The 27,397-nt window shown below is 39.5% G+C and overlaps 1 protein-coding gene across 5 annotated transcripts in view; it reads right to left on the bottom strand.

The window, feature by feature from the left end:
• Positions 1–27,397, bottom strand: part of galnt1 (UDP-N-acetyl-alpha-D-galactosamine:polypeptide N-acetylgalactosaminyltransferase 1) — a 69,994-nt gene that overhangs the window by 3,254 nt on the left and 39,343 nt on the right. For all 5 annotated transcript variants that reach the window (XM_047361108.1, XM_047361112.1, XM_047361109.1 and 2 more), the window contains exons 3-11: positions 23,797–23,936; positions 23,544–23,712; positions 14,379–14,545; positions 13,752–13,879; positions 12,606–12,685; positions 12,084–12,254; positions 6,273–6,390; positions 5,867–6,047; positions 1,187–1,326 (exon numbers count right to left, since the gene is read on the bottom strand). In XM_047361108.1, coding sequence (XP_047217064.1) covers positions 1,187–1,326; positions 5,867–6,047; positions 6,273–6,390; positions 12,084–12,254; positions 12,606–12,685; positions 13,752–13,879; positions 14,379–14,545; positions 23,544–23,712; positions 23,797–23,935 — 1,293 coding nt within the window. In that variant the 5' untranslated portion in view covers position 23,936. The remainder of the gene's footprint in view (positions 1–1,186; positions 1,327–5,866; positions 6,048–6,272; positions 6,391–12,083; positions 12,255–12,605; positions 12,686–13,751; positions 13,880–14,378; positions 14,546–23,543; positions 23,713–23,796; positions 23,937–27,397) is intronic.

Genomic DNA, 27,397 nt, shown 5'->3' on the forward strand with positions numbered 1-27,397 from the left:
TTCACAATATCCCACAGATTCTCTATGGGGTTCAGGTCAGGAGAGTTGGCAGGCCAATTGAGCACAGTGATACCATGGTCACTAAACCATTTACCAGTGGTTTTGGCACTGTGAGCAGGTGCCAGGTCGTGCTGAAAAATGAAATCTTCATCTCCATAAAGCTTTTCAGCAGATGGAAGCATGAAGTGCTCCAAAATCTCCTGATAGCTAGCTGCATTGACCCTGCCCTTGATAAAACACAGTGGACCAACACCAGCAGCTGACACGGCACCCCAGACCATCACTGACTGTGGGTACTTGACACTGGACTTCTGGCATCTTGGCATTTCCTTCTCCCCAGTCTTCCTCCAGACTCTGGCACCTTGATTTCTGAATGACATGCAGAATTTGCTTTCATCCGAAAAAAGTACTTTGGACCACTGAGCAACAGTCCAGTGCTGCTTCTCTGTAGCCCAGGTCAGGCGCTTCTGCCGCTGTTTCTGGTTCAAAAGTGGCTTGACCTGGGGAATGCGGCACCTGTAGCCCATTTCCTGCACACGCCTGTGCACGGTGGCTCTGGATGTTTCTACTCCAGACTCAGTCCACTGCTTCCGCAGGTCCCCCAAGGTCTGGAATCGGCCCTTCTCCACAATCTTCCTCAGGGTCCGGTCACCTCTTCTCGTTGTGCAGCGTTTTCTGCCACACTTTTTCCTTCCCACAGACTTCCCACTGAGGTGCCTTGATACAGCACTCTGGGAACAGCCTATTCGTTCAGAAATGTCTTTCTGTGTCTTACCCTCTTGCTTGAGGGTGTCAATAGTGGCCTTCTGGACAGCAGTCAGGTCGGCAGTCTTACCCATGATTGGGGTTTTGAGTGATGAACCAGGCTGGGAGTTTTAAAGGCCTCAGGAATCTTTTGCAGGTGTTTAGAGTTAACTCGTTGATTCAGATGATTAGGTTCATAGCTCGTTTAGAGACCCTTTTAATGATATGCTAATTTTGTGAGATAGGAATTTTGGGTTTTCATGAGCTGTATGCCAAAATCATCCATATTAAGACAATAAAAGATCTCAAATATTTCAGTTAGTGTGCAATGAATCTAAAATATATGAATGTTAAATTTTCATCATGACATTATGGAAAATAATGAACTTTATCACAATATGCTAATATTTTGAGAAGGACCTGTATGTGTTGGCGAGAGTACCTCTCCCAGGGAGTAATAGTGCCTGGGGATCTGGGAGTCGGGGTAGACGTTCTCCAAATACCAGCTGAAGGGTTTACACTGGAGCTTTTGTCTCAGAGCGGAGCGAGATGAGATGTCACCATAGTCCACCTTGGTCACACCTGGAGACACACAAACACAGACATTAATGTGGAAAACTGCCTCGAAGCTGCCATGATCACTGTAAGATTATATAACATGTAAACTTCATTGAAAATGTGTGAGAGTCGAGTAAAATCCAGTTGAGTCAAAACAAAATGATGTGTTCCTAATAACTTTAAAATAAAACAAAACAAAACAGGGTTTTATTTCCTGTGACTTTAAACAGTGCTGTGCATGAGTAACTATCACATTCTGTGATGTTTCAACTACAAACTTCAATAAATGTGATTGTACGTTTATGTGGTAAACAAACACAAAGTTTAAGATGTTTTTCATTTTTGTATCCAATAAATATCGGAATAATTTAACTTGCATATCGATTCAGATAAGGGCGTCATGAGGACCAAGGAACCCACCATGGTCATGGAGAAACTTATAACAACGTTCATAGCAGGGTTAGAATATGAAACAACATTCCAAAAATGTGAACATCTCAAAGAAACGGTTCGATCCAGCTTCTGAAAACAGAAAGAGTAATGCTCATTCTGTCTCTGCACACCAATTGTGGTCTTCATTGAAGAGCAGCTAGAAGAAAAGCTAATTGATGAAAGAAAGATATAAGAAGTCCTATCAGCAACAAGTCATTTAGGGGGCACGGCAGACATGTGGAAGAAGGTTCTCTGATCAGATGAAACCAAAACTAACTTTTTGGCGTGAAATGTACATGAAATTTGCTAAATAACAGTGCATGTTCACCTTTCAGCTGGGCAATGACCCAAAAATATACACCTGGAGCCACAAAATAAAGGTTTATATCAAATCACACTAATGTGTTGTTGAATGGCACAGTCAGAGTAAAGACCTAAATCCAGAATAAAAGTTGAGAATATGTGGCAAGACTTTCTGAGCTTGAGCTATTAGGCAAAAAGAACGGGCAAAAAAAACGTACGTCTCCAGGTGTGCAAAGCTGGTAGAAACATTCAGAAAAGACTTCCAGCTGTAATGGCAACAGAAGTTGGTTTTACGAAGCATTAAATCTGTGGGCCAAATAAAAATGCATGCTGGAATTTTGAGATTTTACTTTGATAACATTTTCTAAGTCAGTATGTAGCCCATTTCTTTCCTTTCACAGTTATGCTATGGTGTGTTGGTCCGTTACATGAAAACCCAATAAAATACACACTTTTGTGGTTATAATGTGACAAAATGTGAGTAAGGATACAACGCACCATATCTTAACCAACAGTAGGCATTCAGCAGAAGACCCGTCTGTTTGCTCATTTATATAAAGTATAGAAAAAGATGAGAACCTTATTATCCACACCTTATCCAAACCTTTTATGTGTTATTCTAATGTCCTGTTAGGAGTTATTCTTGCTTCCACTCTTGAAAGCAACAACATTCAGAGACCTGGTTTGTAAATTTTCAGTTTTTCATGACTTCATTTAGACATTTGACAGTGACAGGAGTCTTGGAGCACACAAGAAACTTGACAGAACCTCCAGTGAGGTGTAATCTATGAGGTCAGAGTTTTCTTTCTTCAATATGACATGTTTTCATGACAGCTTTTATTAGTCTGACAGACCTGCCATGTTTGTCCAAGAAAAGACAAATAATGAATGGGAAAAAAATATACACTTTTAAACAGGTTTATTTGCAGAGAGTGGAGATTTTTCTGCCCCATAATTATAGAGAAAATGATTCTTTATTACGTTTTCTGAGCACTAATCTTTTTATGAATGTCTGTTTTAAAATAAGGTGAGTGCAAGCAGTTTAGAAGTGATACCCAAATGTCAGGATGACCCAGCAAGATTGCTATTCCACTGGAGTAATTGGCTCAGTTCCTCTCTGTGAGTCTCATTGCAGCTCTCCAGCAGCCTAATAATGCAGTCAGGCTGCTCCCTCTTCAGTCTGAACCAACCGGACAAGCCCAAACTCTCAGAACTCCCGTCTATCCCTCGGGATACCATGGCTGTCTCAGCCTCAGCTCATCTCTTCTACAATTCCCTCCCGCCTTGCTTGTTAAAATACTGATACATTAATAACCACCAATGAAATATTAACAGTCCAACGAGACTTTTCACCACTGACTGTAAAACTGTTGGCTGACCGCAAGAACAGCTTCCTGTGGTTCCCGGCAGCATTCCATGCCAGCTGACGTTGGATATCCAACCATGGCTTGTTTCCCAATCAGAAAGAGGAAATGTGTTTGTAACTGTTTGCAAGTGTGTGTTTGGTCAGTTTTTAACTTGAGTGTATTTAACAAACATGCCAGGACACAACCAAACACATGTGTTACTAACCGTGTTATTTTAACAATGAGACAGGCTTTCCACGGATGGCTTTACATAGCAGCAGCAGTTCAGAGCTAAAAGCTGATTGGTTTTAATTGATTTTAATGTTTGGACCAACTGCAGTAAAGTTGTTGCTTTGCATGAACCAGGATTTTGTCTCTTTATTTTCATGACAATTCACATTGTATATTCTCACCAAAGGCTTCAAAACTGTAAATAAACACACATGGAATTATGTCACACTTTTTATTTACTATATAAACTATAAACATTTTTATATTTTAAATTATTACAAAACAGCCACCTTTTGCTTTGATTACTGCATTGCTCTCTTGGCATTCTCTCCATCAGGTGGTCACCTGGAATGGTTTTCCAGGAGTCTTGAAAGCACTTCCCAGACGCTCATTGAGAGTCAATATTTTAGCCATCACAGCAAAGGGCAGCTACTTTAAGGAATCTAAAATCTAAAACATATTTTTAGTTATTTTACATTTTTTGTTTGCTACATAAATCCATATGTGTTCATTCACAGTTTTGATGCTTTCAGTGAGAATTTACATACAACATAAATAAAACTATTAAATGAGAGAGGCGTTCTAAAACGTTTGACCAGTAGTGTAAAACAGTGAAGACATCTCCTTGAGACACTAATTTAAAAAAATCTAATAGCCTCAGTAGTTGGGGTGGGTAGTGAGTGATTAACCATTAATCATCCTGTGATAATAATACATAAATTAGTGATGGATGCAAATGGTTGGGAGAGTTTAAATCATTTCCCACCTGTTGATCCCACCATCAATGCAGCATCAGTAAACACTGCATTTCTGTTTTAAAGTAGGATTGATGACTGGAATTGTTTTTGTGTGCTGTTCAAGTTGCACTACTTAATTTAATTAGTGCAGGTATTTGATGAGTACTTTTTATTTTTACTGCAAGTTTTGTTTTTATGCCCTTTAGACAATATGGTGTTCACAGTATAAAAACTGAGGACTGTAAAACTCTTTAATGTCAATTTTATCGTGCAATGATAAAATATAATTATGAAAGACTTTCTGGCTTTTCTCTATTCTGTATGTATGCATTTGCTGTGCCGCAGTGATTTCATTCACATTTTACAGTTTGACTTTATTGAATCAAATCAGCAACGCTGCTGATTTAGTGTAGCGTAGAGGACGACTCAAATGGCAATAATTAGAGATGCACTGATCATGCTTTTACTGCCTAATAGTAATTTCTGTTCTGCTTCTGAAATAATTCTGTGAATTTAGATATATTTGTAACATTCTATAAAATAAAATATATTTGCAAATAATTTGAATGAACTAAAGAGGCATATGATTGTTTAATGTGGAAACTTTCAACAGCTTCACAGTTGTTACACAACTGTTATCTGTAGCTGGGAACCTTGCACAGTAATCTCTAGTGCCACTCTAGGTTGAATATTTTGAAGTTATTATCTGGGTAATTAAGTCTTCTATTAAGAATTTAATTATTAATGTAACCCCAGGTATCAGCTGAGGCTCCTAATCACCGCATTATTGACTGCATTTACCTATGTATCTTCTGTCAGCTGCACCTAAACACCACTGTTGTAAAAAGTTGGGATGGAAAATACCAACTAGTGCTAATCTTTTGAAAACAAAAAAATGAAAGGGTTTAGGGTTAAGGGTCAGGCCCTAGAAATCAAGGAAAACGAAAGGAAGTCAATGGAAGTAACCGAAAAGTCCTCTTAAAGTTAGTAAAATGCACGTGTGTGTGATCAGGTAAATAGATCTTCTGTAGCATGAAATTACTTGCCACACATCCTGCGCTGCTCATCTACCACAGCAGTATCACACTGTCACCAGGTTAATGGATTGATCACACCTGCCAGAGATTAACCTCCACACACGACTACCTACATGCATATCTTAACGAACACTGACACACACACACACACACACACACTCTTGTTTTGCTATATGTAGTGAGGACCATCTGTTGACTTCCATTGATTTTCAGTCATTTTCAACCCTTTCTATGCCCTAACCCTGACAATAACCCTAAACCTAACCCTTACCAGTTCATGCCTAACCCTCACCTTAACCTAAACTCAATTCACATCTTAGTCCTAAACCTAACCGTTAGCAAAATAGGTCATGAGGACCAGCAAAATGTCCTCACTTTGGTACAAACGGTCCTCAATTTGATGGTGAAATCAGGAAAATGGTTCTCACTGTGATGCCAAGACAGGAACACACACACACACACACACACCCTGACTCACCAGGAGAGATGATGTAGAAGAAGTTCTTGAACTCATCCATCCAGACCTCTGCCAGGCGGCGGTTATTTTTGTTGATGATCTGTCCCGTTCCTCCGGGAAACGTGTAAGGCGTTGCCTTTCTGAACACGTGGCCCACGTGAGAGCATGTGACAATCTCCAGAGTCCCGCCACACTGCCAGATCTGTGAGGAAGAAGTTTGTAAAAAGCTGTAAAGTGTGTCTACTGAACATGTAAATGTTGGACTCTGTTGAAAGATGGGTGACTGCTGCCGTTTGTGTTCTAAATGGGTCTGAGATCAGAGTGTAGCATGAGTGTGTGTGCATGACTGTTAACCCTAGCTGACAATCCTGAAATCATGCCATAGTACTCAAGAACAGAGTCATGCTGGTTGATTGCGTTTGCTCACTCTGAAAGAGATTTCCAGGTTTTCTCCACCCCAGATGTCCATGCCTGCGTCATACGTGCCGATCTCCTGAAAATAATCTCTGTCAATGGAGAACAAGCCGCCTGCCATGGTGGGAGTCCTGGAGAGAGGAATAAATTAAAGAGTGAGGCTGGCTCATGTCACTTCATTCCCCAGCAGCCTGTTTTTTAAAGGTCACTCAGTATCAACAGATCCCATCAGAGCTCTATACATTGCTCAACAAAATAAAGGGAACACTTAAACAAAACAATATAACTCAAACTCTTGTGAAATCAAACTGTCCACTCAGGAAGCAACACTGATTGACAATCAATTTCACAGCTGTTGTGTAAATGGAATAGACAACAGGGGGAAATCTTTGGTGATTAGCAAAACACACTCAATAAAGGAGTGGTTCTGCAGGTGGGGACCACAGACCACTTCTCAGTACCTATGCTTTCTGGCTGATGTTTTGGTCACTATTGAATGTTGGTGGTGCTTTCACACTCGTGGTAGAATGAGACGGACTCTACAACCCACACAAGTGGCTCAGGTAGTGCAGCTCATCCAGGATGGCACATCAATGCGAGCTGTGGCAACAAGGTTTGCTGTGTCTGTCAGCGTAGTGTCCAGAGCCTGGAGGCACTACCAGGAGACAGGCCAGTACACCAGGAGACGTGGAGGAGGCCGTAGGAGGGCAACAACCCAGCAGCAGGACCCCTACCTCCACCTTTGTGCAAGGAGGAACAGGAGGAGCACTGCCAGAGCCCTGCAAAATAACCTCCAGCAGGCCACAAATGTGCATGTGTCTGCACAAACGGTTAGAAACCGACTCAATGAGGATGGAATGAGGGCCCGAGGTCCACAAATGGGGGTTGTGCTCACAGCCCAACACTGTGCAGGACGTTTGGCATTTGCCAGAGAACACCAGGATTGGCAAATTCGCCACTAGCGCCCTGTGCTCTTCACAGATGAAAGCAGGTTCACACTGAGCACATGTGACAGACGTGACAGAGTCTGGAGACACCATGGAGAGCGATCTGCTGCCTGCAACATCCTTCAGCATGACCAGTTTGGCAGTGGGTCAGTAATGGTGTGGGGTGGGGTGGCATTTCTTTGGAGGGCCGCATGGCCCTCCATGTGCTCGCTAGAGGTAACCTGACTGCCATTAGGTACCGAGGTCCCTCCCACCCCGGTCACAGACTCTTTGAGACTCTCCCCTCTGGCAGGAGGCTGCGGTCCATCCGGACCAAAACCTCACGCCACAAGAACAGTTTTTTCCCATCTGCCACCAGCCTGGTTAACAAAGCCCGGAAACCACCTTGACACTCTCCCTTTCCCCCACACCCCCCCTTTTTTTGCTGACAGGACACCTGTAACCTGTAACTCTATGTGTTACATTAACGCTCAGCTTGGACTCCTGCTTTACTTGCACTGCTTTACTTGCACAATGATCACCTGCACTGTTGTATTGCTCTTGCATCTTATACTGCTCTATATTTACTCTCACTCACTTAAAACTGTGCACATATATTTATATTATATTGTAGATATGTTTATACTGTTTAATTTGTACTGTATTGCACCGACTACGCCAAAACAAATTCCTTGTATGTCCAAAAACGTACTTGGCAATAAAGCTTTTCTGAATCTGATTCTGAGATGAGATCCTCAGACCTCTTGTGAGACCATATGCTGGTGCGGTTGGCCCTGGGTTCCTCCTAATGCAGGACAATGCTAGACCTTATGTAGCTGGAGTGTGTCAGCAGTTCCTGCAAGATGAAGACATTGAAGCTATGGACTGTCCCACCCGTTACCCAGACCTGAATCTGATTGAGCACATCTGGGACATCATGTCTCGCTCCATCCACCAACATCACGTTGCACCACAGACTGTCCAGGAGTTGGTGGATGCTTTAGTCCAGGTCTGGGAGGAGATCCCTCAGGAGACCATCCACTGTCTCATCAGGAGCATGTCCAGGTGTTGTAGGGAGGTCATACAGGCACGTGGAGGCCACACACAATACTGAGCCTCATTTTGACTTGTTTTAAGGACATTACATCAAAGTTGGATCAGCCTCTAGTGTGTTTTTCCACTTTCATTTTGTGTTTGACTCCAAATCCAGGCCTCCGTTGGTTAATAAATTTGATTTCCATTGATGATTTTTGTGTGATTTTGTTGTCAGCACATTCAACTTTGTACAGAACAAAGAATTCAATGAGAATATTTCATTCATTCAGATCTAGGATGTATTATTTGAGTTCCCTTTATTATTATTTTTTTTTTGAGCAGTGTATTTCAGCCCGTTCTTTACTTTCTTCCTGTTATTTTCCATTTCCCTTCTCTTTTCTGCTATGGACTCTGTTGCTGTGATGGCCATGTTTAATGGTCTCAGTTCTCTTCCCCTTTATACCCTTAACACAATGACCTCCTCCTTTACAGAGGAGGCCTATTTTCTCTGCTGCCTGTTTTCTTCTTTCAGTTAACACTTGCAAAAAAAAAACAGTACATCCCGTAGAAATAAACCCAGATGAAATGGCGGTGCACATCGCAGCATTTGGCTTAGGAATAAAAAGCTGGTAAGGAACAAGATGAAAGAAGATGTTGATTTTAAAGAAGCAACTGTGTGAGAATATAGAGGTGAAGACAGATAACTGAAGTGTTTCTCTCAAGGCAGATAACACATCAAAGTCCTGTAAACTGTTCAGAACAAAATTAAATCAGAGTTTTTATGAGACTCAAACACGCAGCAGTAAAACAAACAGCAGACACTAAATTAAAGGGGAGCTCTGATCCTGAATAAAGCCTTTATCCAAACAGAGTCTGTCATGTTCATAAAAAGCAGCGTTTACAGCCCTACGCTTATCAAAAAGTTGATGTACACAAATGCTGGGACCATAAAAGACCACAAACGCTCCAGTCGGACACAGACTTTATACTATGAACTGAAATAGCTTTTTATTCTTGTCTGGAGGGATTACAGCAGCTCCACACACTGATATTTCTTGCATCAGGGGAACTTCAAAGTTATTTCTGTTTTTTATGTTACCGTTAACAACTGTGACTTTAGTCACAAAGATTTTGGTCACACTGTAACAGCAAAAACGAAGGCTGGTTTTCTACACTTTAGCTATTAAAAAGAAGCACTGCAAGCAGTCAGTATGCACCATAACCTGCTTATTACAGGTTTATAAGGCCGTCCCAGCTTGAATAATAACTAATTTACAAACTAATTATCAGCCTACTATACCTATTTCCCTATATTCACTCGTTTACCTATTAAGGAAGTCTTATTGTAAAGAGACATTCACTCAGATGCAGTATAAACCATCCAGATCAGTATATTATTAAATTCTACCAATGCATCAAAACCAAACCGACATGGGGAATATTGTTAAATAAGGAAAATGACAACTTTCATGCTTCCATACTCCTGCAAAAAACATCTTCACACACACAAAAAAGAGGAATTTAAAAATATCTTGGGAAATTTAAAAGGAGCAACACTTGCCAGCATTTCTGGACACAATAAATGACAGAATTTTATTTATAGCATTAAATAAACAAAATAAAAAACTATGGGATACAGTATTGTGTAAAGGTATTTGAGATCATCAAACAAAGTTTTATATCAATCAAAGATAATCTGAGTTGATACAAAAGGTAGTTCTTCAAATGATTCAGATGATTCCATTTATTAAGGAAAGCAAGAGACCCAAACCAGCCTGGCCCCCATGAGAAGAGTAAAGCTAATAACCAGTTGTGCAATACTTGGTGGCAACAACTACAATCAATCGTTTCTGATAACTGGCAATTAATCTTTTCATGCCTGTGGAAACGAAGCAACTCATAATGTTTCCTATGAGTTAGGGACAAATAAAATGTACAATATTTCTTAATCCACCGTCCTAAATGTTTCAAGGGATTCCCTGCAGAAACACCGGACTTAAATAAATGGATTATTAACAGGCTTCTACAGCACTAGCAGACACCGACTCCTAGTGCTGTAGAAGCCTGTTATTAAAAGGTTATTAAATCATTTGAATCAGGTGTGATGGAGCAGAGACACATCTAAAACATCAAGAACAATGAGCCCTAAGTACCAGGACTGAGAACTGCTAAAATATAATGTATATTCCAGCATAGCAGTCCACACTCACATTAGTGAGTCAATTTCTCCAAAAATTATTAAAACAGTAAACGCTCAATCTAGCGTCCATAACGTAGTAGTTCTATTTCATCCCTACTGACCGCCAGAGGGTGGTGCTGAAAGCACTGAATGTTCCCTTCGCGCATGCGCAGTTCGAGTAATTATACCAACAGTCACACCTGTGACACCGGATGACCACAGAGGCTATATATGCCTACATCACCCGAGGCTCTGTTCCTACAGAATTGTCTCGCGGAACCAAGGATTCTGAGTGACAGAATCTCTGGCGGTCATCCGGGATTCATAGAACCGTAGTTACATACGTGACTTTCGTTTTTCACCTAAGAACCCTCTCTGCCACTCTTGTCCATTTTCTTTCTTCAAGCTGATTCATGTAGACTGACCCTAACTGAAGCAGTTAACTGAGGTTGGCAGTGCTTTAGATGTTCTGGGATGTTCTGTGAACTACTTCATTAGTTGCTGATGCACGTTTAGAGTCAGTTTGGTAGGCTGGCCTCTTCTGGAACGGTTTAGTACTATTCAATGTTCTCTCTATTTGTGGATAATGGCTCCCACAGGTGTGTGGGAATCCCACAAACGCTCAAATGGCTTTGTAACCCTTTTCAGACTTTTAGATGTGCTAAAATATCTTTCAAACAGCAGATGTTCTTTCTGAAATCTTATCACCTACTTCATGCTGTCATACAGGTACTATTTGCATGAATTCTTGATTATAGAGGTGTGGAAGTAACCTGACTTGGGCATGGTTAATGAAACTGAACCAAAAATGTGGTTAATCTCATGATCTAACTAGGGGGGTGTAATCACATTTTCACATAGTTATAGGCTGGTCTGGAAAGCTTTTTCCATTATTACATAAAACCCTCTTTTTTTCTCACTTTAATGATCATTTTAACGAAACTACAAATTAAACAGCTTTTGAGTGTGTGTTCCCAATACGGTCTTCCCTGCAGTGTGACAGAATGGGGTTTGTCTCCTAATGTAAAATAATCTGCTCTGCCCTGACACCGCGACCCATTTTTATATATTTTAGGCCACTTACAAAACACTCTCAGGAAAATTCTGCAAAGCAGAACAGTGGGAAAGAAGCAAAAACAAGGGCGCTTCAAGTTACATAATATTATCTGAGTGACCTTGGAAAGTGGCATCAAGCATGCTTAGAAACAAGAGCAGGAAGCGCAGATGATGGACAGCGAGAAATAAACTCTTGATTTTTGCTTCAAGGTCTAAAGCATGAGGGAAAGCAACAAGTATAACAAAACAGGAGCTTATAAACCGACACCGAGGTCAGCTACAAAGGAAAGTTTATGAACTGCGTTTATTCAGTGCTGCTGCCCTGAAAGCATCTTGTGATTAAGCATTTCCAGTTGATTTGGTATATATGACTACTCGATACAACTGTGAATGCCCATTAGCAACATTAAAGCTTACAGTACATGTTATTCTAAACAGCTGATTAATGGAGTTGGTGTATTATTGTGTCAGGTTGTTTGACTGATATTTTATTTTGTCTCTTGGGGAAAATCTTTTCACACATGATCTAACAGAGGTCAGACTCAGCTGCACAGAAGCAGAACAAGCTCAGCCTGCTGAAATAAGTTAAAAATGTTCTGAAGGAATGCGGTGCGGACTGTTCCCAGACCTGACGGGTAGCGTTCGGTCTCCTTTGCGACGGTCCATCTCCCTCTGAGGTACGGGGTACCAGCGGAAGTTGAGCTTCCAGTTGAAGCCTCCGTACGTCATGTCAGATCCTGCCATGTACTCAAACGTGTCATCGCTGATGACGTCGATAATGGGGCACACAACTGTTTTCCTGGAGGCGCAATCGGACATGCACAAGCACATCAATGCAAGTCACTCTACAAGCTCAAGCAGCTGTAAGAAAGCATAGGTGGCATCTACCTGCAAAATGTTTCACATACTTAACCAAATACCAGTTAAACAAAAAGCAGCTAATATGACTTCTAATTGTTAATCACACCTTAATAATCGTTAGTTTTCCCTAAATGTTTGTGTGTTCATGCAAGCAGTGAGGAAAGATTTAGAACTGTAAGCAAAGATGAACTAAACACAAGGACAAGCCCCCTGCAGGCTCAACAGCAGCTTACAGATATTGCATAACCCTCTGCTTTGGGTCGACGTCTCTCTTGTACATTGTCCTTACTTGTTTTGTTTGATGCGGGCCAGCAGAGGCTCTAGCCACCCTGTGGTGCATTCACAATGAGCATCCAGAAAGGTGATCACCTAGGAACCCAAAGAGAAAACGGACACATGGAGGATACATTAGCAACAGCTGCAGTGCAGATTCAGGCTAATTCAATTCACATATACACTACCATCTTTTGTCATGTTAAAACAACAAAATTATATGTATTTTAATTGCATTGTATGTGATAGAACAACACAAAATAGCACATACTTGTGAAGTGAAAGGACAATAAATGTGTTTTATAATTATGTATAAAGAAAAATCTCAAAGTCTTAGGTACTTGCATCTACCGTATACAAAACAAATCTACCCACGGGTATAAATAAAGTAACCTTGAACCTCTTCAAGTCAATATGTTGCAGAACTACCGTTGACTGGACCATTCTAATTCTATGATTTAAACCAATCCACTGCACCTATAGCTATAGGTTTGTCCCGCTGGAAAGCGATCATCTGCTCCGGTGTCAAACGTTTTGCAGCCTCTAACAGATATTCTTATGGTGCATCTTCGTGAATAAACTTTTTCTTGTCACTCAAACGAAAAGGTCAGATTCCTCTGTGGTGTTTTACTAATAAAAGTGACATTTGCTTGGCCTGTCAGATTAAATAGACAGCCGTGTCTTGGTGTGTTTGCAATTGCTCCCCGAGATGTGCAAAACTAGGATAGTTTCATAACCAACCCCTGCTTTAAACCTCTCCTAAACCTTATCCCTGACCTGTCTGCAGTGTTCTTTGGTCTTCGTTAACCTGTTTGTTCACTGATGTTCACTAAAACAACCTCTAAGGCCTTCAGAGAACAGCTGGATATATTCTGAGATTAATTTACACACAGGTGGAGTCCATTTCCCAGTAAGATGAATACTGAGGGCAGTTGGCCACACTGGATTTTTCTTTAGGGTTGTCAGAGTAAGGAAGGGGTCTGAATAAAAATGCATTCACATCTTTATTTGTAAAACATTTAGAAAATTGCGCATCTTTTTCCCTCCACCTTATGCACCTCTTTGTGTTGGTCTAACAAATAAAACCCTAAGAAAATACATTGCAGTTTTTAGTTGTAAAGTGACCAAATGTGGGAAAATGAACAAATAGACATGCACACACCTGGCCGGTAGAGATGGCAGCCCCTTTAAGGCGGGCACGGATGAGTCCGGACCGTTGCTCCATCCTCACCACCCTGACAGGCACTTCTAACTTTCTGACGTACTGCTCCAGTGGTCGTTTCAGAAAATCTAACACAAACACATGAAATACAGAAATATGCAAACACTAAACAGACTCTTAAGCATTTGGATTACAAGCTTTGCTCTTTGTAGCAACAGAGATCAAAGGAAACTGTGTGCTTATGTTTCAGCTGGTTTGTGTGCCTTGGCATGCCTGTCAACATCCCTTCTACCTGGACACAGCTCCCCTCCCTGCACAAACACCCCCATCCTCTGTTTTACAGCATCCAACTTAATATTATTATAATATTAAGGTCTTATTAGATGCACTGTTACTGTGTGTTTGCAACTGGGGGGAAAGGAGGGTTATAACACAGCTTAATCCCTGTGGCTGGCAAATTAAAGACCTAATCTCCCCCAAACAGGGATTACCAGCTGGCACACACAGCCCTAAACAAGTATATGTTGACTAGCTACAAACACACAAATAATATTATACAGTAATGCTAAAAAAATAGGCTAAGCCTGAAACAGGAGATGCTGAAGGAATTATCTGCACTGAGTTTACCTCTCTCGCTGGCATCGTCCACCAGGACAATCTCCTCCAGCAGCGTGTGTGGAGAGCGATCAATAACCGAGTGGACGGTTCGCAGCAGTGTACTCCAAGCCTCATTGTGAAATACAATCACCACGCTGGTGCGAGGAAGATTATCAGGGTATAACTTGTTCTTGCACCTATGAAGAGTGAATTAAACAGAACAAAAATTGTAATGCAACAAAACTTGTAATGCATTAATTACCAGGTACTTCAGAGATTTAAATGGAAAAACTGGCTAGTGGAGCTCTTCCAACAATCCAGCTTCTGTTTATTTGTAAGAGAACTGCAATAAAAGTGGGTCTACACCCCACAGTCGTCCAACAAAGACATCAGACAGTCTTTTCACCAATCGGACCTTCAGATCATGACCCTGTTAAAAATTAAACTTCTATCAAAGAAAAACCAGAGATCAATAATGAGGTAGTAGCAAAATAGATATTCCCAATACTGGAGAGTGATTCGAGACAGATTGCAAGTCTACAGGAAGACAGTTGATTAATGTTACTAATTAGATCTCAAGTCATTATCATAGCAGAGAAGAGCACACAGTTCTCTTACGAGAGAAAATAGTGGAAATACCTACAAGAGAACAAAAAACCGATCATACTGAAGACAAAGACCAGGGAACAGTTAAAGTCAGAAGGTTACATACACCCATCATGGGCACAAATGCCATTAATCTTACACAACAAATGATGTATTAGAAGTATTACACTACAAAAGTGATTAAGTCATTTTAAAAAATAAGAACTATTTGCACGTTTGAATTTATTTGGGATCTTTTCTAACCCACACAGGGTTATATTTTTATACACAGGGTCAAACATCTACATAAACCCGAACAAATACTTCATCAAATGTCACTTAGCAAGTTACATTTTAACAGCCCACTTTTAGAAGCCATAACAGGCTTAAGGTATAATTCTGGTTTTATATTTGACTACTTGTCTTGGCATACTTAGTAGTTTGTTGGTTGGTTTTCAAGCATAGTAAAAACATTTTCAATAGATTTAAGTGGTTTGGGAGGGTTTAATGTTAGCCTGTGTCGTCCATTCCAACCATCTGATCCCTGGCTGCCATGCTTAGATAAAAGGAAATTGTTTTGTCACTGTACATTTATATTTTAGCCTGTGTGGACAGATTTGATCCTGTGTAGCTTAGAGAAAAAAACCCACAATAGATTAAATAAAAAGTAAATCTTTGAAATTGTTAGTTGTATAATCATTTTACCTGTAAGTGTTTTTTTCCAAATTAAACATCATTAAAAGCTCTAAATAAATATAACATTCCTGCTCATAATGAGGGCATGAAAACATCTCATCTGAACTGTATTTAAAACTCTATTTACAGTATTCTCTGAGGAGTACTTTGAATCCAAACACTGATGAATAACACTGTTTATTTTAAGGCTATAAAAGTTCCCATAAAACAGCTGAGTGAGGGTTCTGTTGTTGGACATGTTTAGGTGCTTCCTGAAGGGAGGCCCAACATCCTGAAACAGTTTTTGTTTTGAAACTAAGAAAAAAACACACTAGAGGGACATAAAAAATAAAGATTGCATTTTACTGAAAACAAAAACATTTATATTTAAGCATTAACTCTGAGACTTATTTATTGGTTCACTTTAGACATTTTGATACATTGTTGAGGGTAGCTGCAAAACAGGCCACAACTACCAACAATTACAGTCATGGTCATGGCTGCATCAGCCGCATTGTCTTAATTCACGTGTTTATTAATAAAACTGGGTGAATACAAATAAACAAACAAACAAAACCAAAAAAAGTCGCATTACCACATTTATTAACCGTTTAAAATGCTGACACCCTTCCTCCCTGTAAGCCTTCAGCTTCTTACATCTTCTCTACAGCGAACCATTTTCATGACAATTTGGACGATCATTTTGTTCCGGCGGATACCTGTAAGTAAATAAGTATAACACCAAGTAATTTGATGCAGAAATGTAAACAATGGATTTCAAATTAAGCATTATTCTAATCACATTTGACCATGTTTCTAGGAATATTTAGTTTCTATATGTTTAGTTAATAGTTTAAATGGAGGTAGAGACATTAGACTGTAAGGTGTTGGCATTTAAACTTTGAATGATTTCCATTGCTTAACAAAGTTGGACAAATACAACAAGTTCATTCAGGAATCTTTGTCAGTTGTTTAGCCTTACAATTGTTCTGACCCAGCTAACATTTTCTTTAATTCAGCCAAAAATAATGTGTAAAATGTTGGCAGTTCAGCTAACCCATTAAAAGACAGAATAAGAATGATGTAATCATAATATACAATATTTTATAAAACAAAGTGGGTCAGAGTTAATGGCCCTACTTTCTTAAGACCAAATCTATTATATGTTGTTGTATATTAAACATATTATAAAGAGAAGTGTTTGCAGAGCACGAGGGATTGACCGGTTTTTAACAGCCAAACGTTTGCCTGTCTAGTTAGTTAAACTCTGCTTTTGTATTTAACTTTTTGGCTTTTTTCTACAAAATGTTAAAACCCAAATCTTAAAAAAATTGTTAGTTTTAGAAGAAGCTGAACTGGAATCAGAAATTTGCAAAAAATGTTGCAGTTCGGGTCTCAGTGCTCTCAGACGTGGGACCGCAGTGATGGAGGCACAAAAGCCAGGTAAAATGAACACATCTTTTTTTTCTTGATATGTTAAATTTAGTAATAAGTTATAACCTCCTCCCCTACTTAAAAAAACAAAACAAAAAACAATCAAACATCCTCTTCTTTAAATGTCAAGATGTAGCGATGAATTATCTTCAACTGTTCCCGCTAACGAGCAGTACAACACCACGGCACACTGACAAAACCTTGCTTCTACAAGAACCGTTGCTAATATACCATCATATACAATTTACAAATTGCAATATGGCAGACAACAGGGTCCTGCAGAGGATAGTGAGGGCAGCGCACTACAATTGCAGGACATGGAGAAATAAATCATGCGATGACAACAATGTCATTAATATTGTATCAATAATATTAGTTGCAATAAATCCACATTTTTCTCACACCTTTTCTAATCAGGCATTACAATGCCACCATCTGTCTCTGTGACCTTTAACATCTGTGTCCTCTTCTTGGCCTCCATTTACCAGGCTGAAAACATAACTGGAATGCAAAGCATGAATTTATGACCCCCAACAAATATTGCATTTCAGACAATCCTTTGCGATTTTAACTTGTGATAAAGATACATCAATGACACACTGTGCAGCCATAACTGAAATGGTCATTGTTATGTTGCTATCCTCTGTCCAGGAACTGTTTCAGAAAACGCTGCAGGTAGAATCTTCGATGTAAAACACCTTATAATAAAAATATAAATTGTTGGTGAATAAATGACAGCTGCTCTCTGATATTCAATCGTCTATATGTTAGTTTGTCAAATCTCTGGAAGCAGCTCATTCATCAGCAGAAGGCAGAACTGATACCACCCCAGTGACTTCCAACCACTGACAAATTCAGGTCTTTCAACAGCCAAATGGAATATGATCTCTGTTCGTCCTTTTTCATTTCTCCCCCTCCTCCTTGTGATCATCCTGGGGGCTGAAGTGTTTTCTCTGCTGCTGATTATGACAGAAGGAATGTAACAGCAACAGAGAGGAGGTTAAGAGTACACTTATTCTGCAGTTGCCTAGGGAGCATGTTAAATAAGACAGAAATTCTGTCTCTGCTGTGCATGTGTGTGCACACTAATACTATCCATAGGAGGGAGGCTGATGACTATAGTAGATGATTCATAACAAAACAGAGAGTCTTTCAGCTTTTATCCTGAGCGAGATGTTGTTTCTTGCTCGTATGTTCTTTCACGCACCAGACCCAATCATTTATTAGAGTTTTATTTGGTGTGAATTGGTCCAAAAGCAATTTTTGCATGTCGAATGATTTAAAACAACAAGTACTTGTTGGGTGTGATGCACATCCGAGCAGGCAGGGTGACAAACATTTGGCTGCAGCAAGGCAGGGTAATAAGTTAGGAGTTGTTTCTCCAGCCAGAGGATTGTGGGAATATTTGGGATGGGTGTGCAAACTGTTTTCAATTAAGCAGGATTACTCTTGCAACATTACACACAGAAAACCCCGTGGTCAATAACACTGAAATCAGCAACTCGATGAAAATAGGCAAAGTTTTCTGAAAAGTGTGGTCATGGAAAGTGTTTTCATAAACTGGAGATCCACCCAGGCTCTCACACACACACACAAACACACACACACACACAAACACAAACACACACACACACACACACACATCCGTGTTTTACTATCTTCATGAGGACTTTTCGGTTACTTCCATTGACTTCCATTCATTTTCCTTGATTTATAGTGCCTAACCCTGACCCTAACACTAACCCTAACCAGTTAATACTTAACCCTAACCCTAACAATAACTCAATTCATACCCTAGTCCTAAACCTAACCCTTGTCCCAAGAATGGAATTTGAAAAAGTGAGGACCAGGAAAATGTCCTCACTTTGTCAAAATGTCCTCACTTTGCAATAAAAATACAAAAAATGGTTCTCACTCAGCAACAAGTACAAGAACACACACACACAGACTGTAAAATGCTCAGTTCACGTTTATCTGCTGCCTGGAACTAACATGAAGTTTCTTCACTGCAATTTTATTTTCCACTTATTTTTGGTAAACCAGCTGATCAACACATACACACACATAATAAGCACAAATATATGCATGTTTATACACAACTAGGTGCACATTCCTCGTGATATTGACTCCGTCTACCTACCTTTCAAATTAGGAGATAAGACGAAGGGGAAGCAAAGTGGAAACACACCTGGTAATCAACTCTTACTCAAAGACTAAAACCCATTTCATGGATCAATGTACTCTGTCTTTCCTGCCTGGTCTGGTATGCACATGCCTCTACCTGACAGTCATACGTCTCTCTCGTTTTCTCATCAGAAAAAGGTCGTAGGGAAAAGGAGAGCCGGCTTCCAAAACCAACCATGACATTTCTTTCATGATCCTGGTGGAACGCAAGCTGCTCGACTGCTCTGTTAAATCTCCCTTTCCTAAAGACCAATAGCAGACAAGCGCTATTGCAAACTTTGAATTGTTGTTATAGACTGCAGTATTACATTACACTGTAAATTTCCTTGAAATTAATTACCATTATGTAATTCATGTTGTAAAATGGTTGTTTTCATAAGGCAACCCCTATAAAATCCAGTTGTTTTTGCACTGGAGAACCAGTCAAGGACCTTTGTGGGTTATTGGTAAGCAACAAAGCACATGCCTACACGTCCCTCTCATCTGGTGTTACAATCCTCATTTATGTGCATTCTCCAGTTTTTACCAAATTTCTTTTCCAGGGATTTATTCAAATAAGTGTAACAGCTGAAAACTTACATAGCGCCATTAAAATTATTAAACCTAACTAAAGAAGTAGCGACATGACAATACTAGACTAGAAAATGTGGATTTAATCAAGAAATGTGACCAATAAAACAGAATCAACTTAAAAATACTGAAATATGCTGAATCTCTTAGTTTTAGAAAGTGTGCCAATTAATCTGAAATATCCTTAACTGTCCAAGGTTTTTTTTTCCTTTTACAGTGGTGTTCACAGTTAAAGTGAGATCACATTAGCTGCTATAGCTTCCTGTCTGTCTGTGTGATAAGACCTTCTCAGCAGGGTCACTTTCTAGCAGTGCACTGAGTCACACTGTCCCTTAGAAATAAATGATAAAGTCACTAATGCTTTAGACGTTGTTAGAACATTATACATTTTTAAGTTGATATCTTGCAGAGTTGGTATTTTGCCAAATTAAGCAGTGTTTCACTACTCTTCTATGGTCAACATACCACTTATGCTTAAAATACTAAACATATTTACTCATAACTGCCATGTTTTACAGCTTTACCAAGACAGAACATAATGAATGAATCCCCATAAATTTGGGTTGTTTACTGTTGAAATGTTTTACATTTACCGCAGGATTAGATACATTATAAGAGAAATATTTTTATATTGTAAAACATACAATTTAGAAGTACTGAGACAAATGGAAAAAAGGGAATTAGGAGAAACAAAAATTGTAATAAAGTGGACTTTATAGGGTCCATTATAAAGCAAAATCTGGTCACTGCTGTTTCCTGATCTTGTGCAGACTAGACACAGGTTGGTAGACTTGCATGGTGTGATGAATTTGACCAAAATAAAACAACATGGAAAATAGAAAATATCAATGTTATCGTTAAATATAGCAGTAACAATATAGATTTTGATTAAACCACTTTTTTCTCGCAGTTCTTTCTTGTTCATCATCATGATGAGCCCCACCCACTGTACTTCAGAAAGCAAAGACAGTTTTAAATATATTGCTTTTGTAGTGAGAATCTTATAATATTTATTATGTTCATTCTCCGTGGATGTCCACATAAGGAAAATGTAACCAATGTATCTTTTATACAGAGATTGCATCCAGAATTGTGTTCAAACAACCTCCTAATGATGAGAAATAGTTTAGTATGGGTAGAACATCTTCCTCTTCTTCATTCCTCTGTTTCGTCAAATCCAGAAACTATAAAAGCGATCGCTCTAAACAATGTAATTTCACTCATTCTTCACCACCATACAGAAAACGTTTTACAGAACTTCTAAATAAAGGGTTTCAGAGTATAGACGTTCCATGAGAAACCACAAAGAGCTCTGGACATTTACAGGACATGGATAATGCAGTAGTCTCTCTGTTTTGAAATGCAAAATAATTGGCAGGGTTCCAAACTGCTGACTTTGCTCACGTGTTTTAAAATGTAAAGCAGCACTCATGATATACTAGAAGTGCGGTTACATTAATGTTGATGTTCCTGTTGATGTGAATCTTAAAGGTACAGCAAAAGGCCAATAGGCAAGGGCAGAAAGAGTTTAATTTGGTAACAAAACAACGGTGAGATTTTTGAGAAATCTGTCAATCAATATATTCAGTATTTTCAGAAACTATCACTAGTACAGTACTACACATGCACTGGTTACCACGTTCTATTTCATGTTTCTACAGGGGTTGGACAATGAAACTGAAGCACCTGTCATTTTAGTGTGGGAGGTTTCATGGCTAAATTGGACCAGCCTGGTAGCCAGTCTTCATTGATTGCACATTGCACCAGTAAGAGCAGAGTGTGAAGGTTCAATTAGCAGGGTAAGAGCACAGTTTTGCTCAAAATATTGAAATGCACACAACATTATGGGTGACATAACAGAGTTCAAAAGTGGATAAATTGTTGGTGCAAGTCTTGCTGGCGCATCTGTGACCAAGACAGCAAGTCTTTGTGATGTATCAAGAGCCACGGTATCCAGGGTAATGTCAGCAAACCACCAAGAAGGACGAACCACATCCAACAGGATGAGCAGTGGACGCAAGAGGAAGCTGTCTCAAAGGGATGTTCGGGTGCTAACCCGGATTGTATCCAAAAAACATAAAACCACGGCTGCCCAAATCACGGCAGAATTAAATGTGCACCTCAACTCTCCTGTTTCCACCAGAACTGTCCGTCGGGAGCTCCACAGGGTCAATATACACGGCCGGGCTGCTATAGACAAACCTTTGGTCACTCATACCAATGCCAAACGTCGGTTTCAATGGTGCAAGGAGCGCAAATCTTGGGCTGTGGACAATGTGAAACATGTATTGTTCTCTGATGAGTCCACCTTTACTGATTTCCCCACATCCAGGAGAGTTACGGTGTGGAGAAGCCCCAAAGAAGCGTACCACCCAGACTGTTGCATGCCCAGAGTGAAGCATGGGGGTGGATCAGTGATGGTTTGGGCTGCCATATCATGGCATTCCCTTGGCCCAATACTTGTGCTAAATGGGCGCGTCACTGCCAAGGACTACCGAACCATTCTTGAGGACCATGTGCATCCACTGGTTCAAACATTGTATCCTGAAGGTGGTGCCGTTTATCAGGATGACAATGCACCAATACACACAGCAAGACTGGTGAAAGATTGGTTTGATGAACATGCAAGTGAAGCTGAACATCTCCCATGGCCTGCACAGTCACCAGATCTAAATATTATTGAGCCACTTTGGGGTGTTTTGGAGGAGCGAGTCAGGAAACGTTTTCCTCCACCAGTATCATGTAGTGACCTGGCCACTATCCTGCAAGAAGAATGGCTTAAAATCCCTCTGATCGCTGTGCAGGACTTGTATATGTCATTCCCAAGACAAATTAACGCTGTAATGGCCGCAAAAGGACACCATACTAATAAATTATTGTGGTCTAAAACCAGGTGTTTCAGTTTCATTGTCCAACCCCTGTATGTTCTCCATCTCATTCGTTCTGTAGCCTGCTCACAATAAACAGACAATATGAAAATATTTATACTGAGTACAATAAGATTACTTTCACACCAGTCGTTGAACTCCACTTACAATAAAAGTTATGGTATGTTTCCTTTAATTTATGGTTCATATTTGTGGTGAAAAATAACTATTGAAAATGCACTGATATATGATATGATGATGGTTATTCCAACCCATAATCACCTGCTTTCACAGACCTATATTATCCTGGTAACTGAATCAGATGCTATTTAGTTAGACCAGAAATTTGATGTTTGAATTTCCAACTAGCCACATTTTCCCTCCTTTCAGTGAACACACAGGACCTACACACTACCAGGTCTGGGCTGACATCACTCTTCAGAGTAGATGTAAGTGAAGGAAGCCATTTTCAGAATAAATTAGGTGTTTAAAAATGTAATCAAAGGAAGAACTGAGATATAATAACCCATTTAAAGGTAACAGTTCCTTCACTATAAATGACTTGTTACCTTGCTAGTTACTAATTCAAACCATGCTAATCCTTACTATGAAAAGTTAGACAGTTGAAAATGTAATCTCTAATGACTTTGGTTTAGCTTTAAAATGAGCAACACTGTTCAGCTGTTTTGGTCAGTTTGACACTTTCTAATGTTCAGAAGGATTGTCCAATGGACTTTCCAGGTTTAATTCTATTTAAACCTGGAAACTCATTGAAGTGTCTTTATTACAATGCAAATATTTACTAACATGGTTCCCTTCAAATTTCATAATCTATCACTAGAAAAAAAAACACATGACTAGTTTCTGAAAGGCTGCTTACCCCTCCAGACGAACATCAGGCAGCGAGCGATTGAGAGCTATCATCTCAGAAGCCATGAGGTTGAACTGGTTAATCTTAAACATCTCCTTCATTTTCTCCTGGTTCTCTTTAGGGATCACCACTGGCTTCCCGCCTTCACCAGGCCCATCTCGCGGTCTGGACAGGCCATCTATGGTGGATACACAAAGTATTTTTTCAGAAATGTATTTATATAATGCAGTGTCAAAGAGTAAATGTGGACTTAAGCACCTACCATCTCTCCCAGGCAGTCCTCTCTCCTTTATGTTATCACACTTGTTACACTCGCTGAAGTAGAGCAGGATGAACATGTCCAGCATCACCCAGACCAGAGAGGTGGCTAAAACCACCTTACAGTAGGCAAACCGTCGCATCCTAGAAATGTAACGCCAAAGTATTAAAAAGCATGATGGAAAAAACTGAGGTATTTCTTTTAATTCAACCATCCGCATTTTCTGTTTATATCTGGTCTTTAAATTTGACTTATCTAAAGACTCACATCTGAGCTAATTCAAGCAGCCTTTACAGGGGTGATGTTTTTGGTGAAAGTGAAAGCGATGGTGCAGCAAAACTGGCAGCAGGGATGTTTTCATCTACATAAATCTCACTCTCTCGGCAGAGAGAAGAAACTATGGATCTGGACTTGTGTGCACTTCATAAATCCAATAATGCAAAGTTGCCAACAGCCATATAAAAAGAACAACATGGATAACCAAATTATCCCCACAGAGCTGGGCTGACTTCTTTACAACTGTAGGAACACTGACGTATCAGCCGACACATCAGGTTTAAATTGTTTTCTAGCAGTCTGCTCTCACTACAGCCTTGATTATTACAGTACGATGATGTTTACTGCAGTTGTATTTCCCCTTGTGCCTGCAGTGAGGACAGGGTGGGGGCTGGATGCTTCTTAAAGGAAGGCTGCTGGGAATATTACAAAGTGCTTGGATTATTGGAAAACGCCAAAAAACAAAAAAAAGAACAATAATAAATTCAAAAGCTTGAAAGAAAAATACATTTTAAAAGTGAAACTTAAGCCTTCCTCCTGTACATGGTTGTGTACTAGTGATGAGTTATTTTTAAGGGTGGAGCTGATGTTAGACTTGCACAGAGAAAATGAGAAACATGTAGTCTACTTACTTCACAAAACCCGACAGTTAAACAGAACTTCCCTATTCTGAATTCTTTCAAAGGCTAAATAAATACAAATTTGACATCTTTTGAACTGTTGATCAACATCCTTTTAAGTTTTAGTCTCTGAATGTGAATAAAACATTAGCCTCTGTGTATTTCCTGGATGGCAAATATATTTTGGCTCGAAGTTTAGAGACTGATGCTAAGCATATTACCATTTAGCTGGATGTTTGCACTCTTCCAGCGATCTAGTTTCTCTGTTTCATTCCTGACATGCTCATCAGATTTCTTAGGACTAAACCTAACCCATTACAGCCAAGGCTCTGTTTGTACTTGGCAGGACAGCCAACATAATAAAATGAGTCTTAATGGCTGAAGCGGTTCAAAGAGTGTCTGCAAACTTCAATAATTGAGTAAGTGAGATGTAACTTCCTAAAAACTTTGATAAAAAAAAAGCCCTGAAGAAAATAGTAGGCACCTTTATTATGTCAAATAACATTTTGAAGCTAATTAAAACATTTTACAGCACCCTCTCTGCGCCTACAAACACCATAACGAATGCTGGGTGTATTGTGTGTTGAGGCTGCACATTGATTTGTCTGTGACATCATTTAATAAAAGGCAGTGTAGAATTTGCCAACTTTTTCAGCCACTGCTTGAAAAACCCCATAAAACTGTTATTAATGTTAAATGCATCACAAGCGATGCAGTGGAGAGAGAATCAGACTGTTACAATATACAACACCTGAGTCCCTCAATGATTTTTTTATAAATATGTAAAAATCATCTTTTGCAGTGGTCCTATGACTATTTCAGTCATTCATTTGAATTTTTATTGCAAGTCTAAACAATATTTGCTCAGCTTGTCTATTTTAAGTTTTTATTAAACTAAAACATGATAATATTAATAAAAAGGTAAGGTATTTACACAAAAATCATAATACTAAATTATTATATCATCACATCACAACTAAATTGCACAACATATTTTGTCTTCTTGTACTTGTGCCAACATTTAAAAAGGAAATCCACACAGCATTCACCCTTCCGGTTGTACCATGTCTGACTGTAACCTCAACACCTCCATGTGTCCATCAGCCTGTCTATCAGCCATACACATGGGTCTCATTGTCCTATTTATCACAGCTACTTCATATGTTACTAAAGATGAGCACAGCGTCAGTCCAGAATAGAAAAATAACTCTGTAGACATTTTTTTCAGTTATAAAGGTTAACATCCCTGTAGGCAAAGTGAGCACTGACAGCTGTGTTGCAGAATGATGCTTTAAAGCTTTACCAAAACCTCTAGTTTTTAGAAAGGTTACACAGCAGAAACTAAGGCCTCAGTGTTGCCATGTACCCAGCAGTATGTACATCTAGCCTTTCTACAGCCAACATACAAAATCCCAGTGTGCTTAGTGCAGTCAGACACAGACTCGCAGGTAAGCAAACACAGCGCAGGGAGAGTGGATTTGATAGTAATTGCTTTCCTTTGGTGGGCAGTGAAAAGACAAGACAGCCACATTAAAATTCCACTGCTCCTCTTTCCCTCTCTCCACCAGCACCATATTCACCTCTTTCTGACTGAATGATCTCTGCCTCACTGATCCTGCAGGTTGTCGTTGCACAAGCAGAGGGAAGAAAATTAACTTAGTCACAGTTTTTTCTCTCATGCCTCTGGGGAAATAAAAGTGTTTGTGCATAGCTAGCTAAGCTGAACTTAGTTAAGCTTTGGTTAGGCAGCTTTGGAGGGAGGAAAACTACAGAGAAGGGTTACTGGCTACAGAAAAAGGTGTGCAAAGCAGAAAACTACTTTGAAGATTTGCCTCCTCTGTCCAAGTTTGTCCTTTATCAGACGTTTGTGGCTGTGAGTGAAACAGTTATGTAGTACTTCGACTGGATTGTGATGTCTGCTTCAGGGATTTGCTTGAGTTTTGTAAGATCTCTTCCTTCTACCAGTCAAACAGCTCTAATGTATTATTAATCCACCTTTAGACTAAGAATCAGGAATGATTAGGTGCTTACAGACAAGCTCTAGAGAAGAAAACGTTGCTTTTTTAATACACAAACATCAACTAGCCAATGAAAAATAAATGAAACAGCAGAAAATGATCAATATCAATCAGGTGGTAAGAAGAATAGACTGGCTTGAATGGTGACTGGGTGGTCAGACACTTGAAAACCAGCTTTTTCTTCTATCCTATTTGCATGAACGTACCGTAGCTAAGCAGCCAAATCAAATTAGCAACAGCAATCATTGAATATTGAAGTTTTACTGATTCACATGCCGTGCTTTTCCACATATAGAACCTTTGCTTCACCCATGCCTACCCTTGAGTGTTTATTGTCAACGGATTTATATCAATCGGACTAAAGAGCATGGTTCTAGTTAAAGTTTAGCAAACTCCACGTTAACATTTGTGATGGTAGGACAGAAAATATTTTTTCTCACTGTAAATTCAGCCAAGTGGTCGGAGGCTAACAGAAATGGGCTTAATTAAAGATTCCAAGACTCTCTGATCAATTTAAAAATAAATTTAAAGAAAAAGTTAGAATTTCTTATGGGTGCCAACAATAGTGAGGTTTTAATAAAAATAATATTCTAACAAAGATGGTTTTCCCACTGAATAAATGTACTAGAAGTATTTGTTTCATTTAATCAGATGAAAGCTGATTTTTAAGGCTTTTGGGATGCAAATATT

This window comes from Girardinichthys multiradiatus, chromosome 3 (genome assembly GCF_021462225.1).
Source record: "Girardinichthys multiradiatus isolate DD_20200921_A chromosome 3, DD_fGirMul_XY1, whole genome shotgun sequence".
Taxonomy (NCBI): Eukaryota; Metazoa; Chordata; class Actinopteri; order Cyprinodontiformes; family Goodeidae; genus Girardinichthys; species Girardinichthys multiradiatus.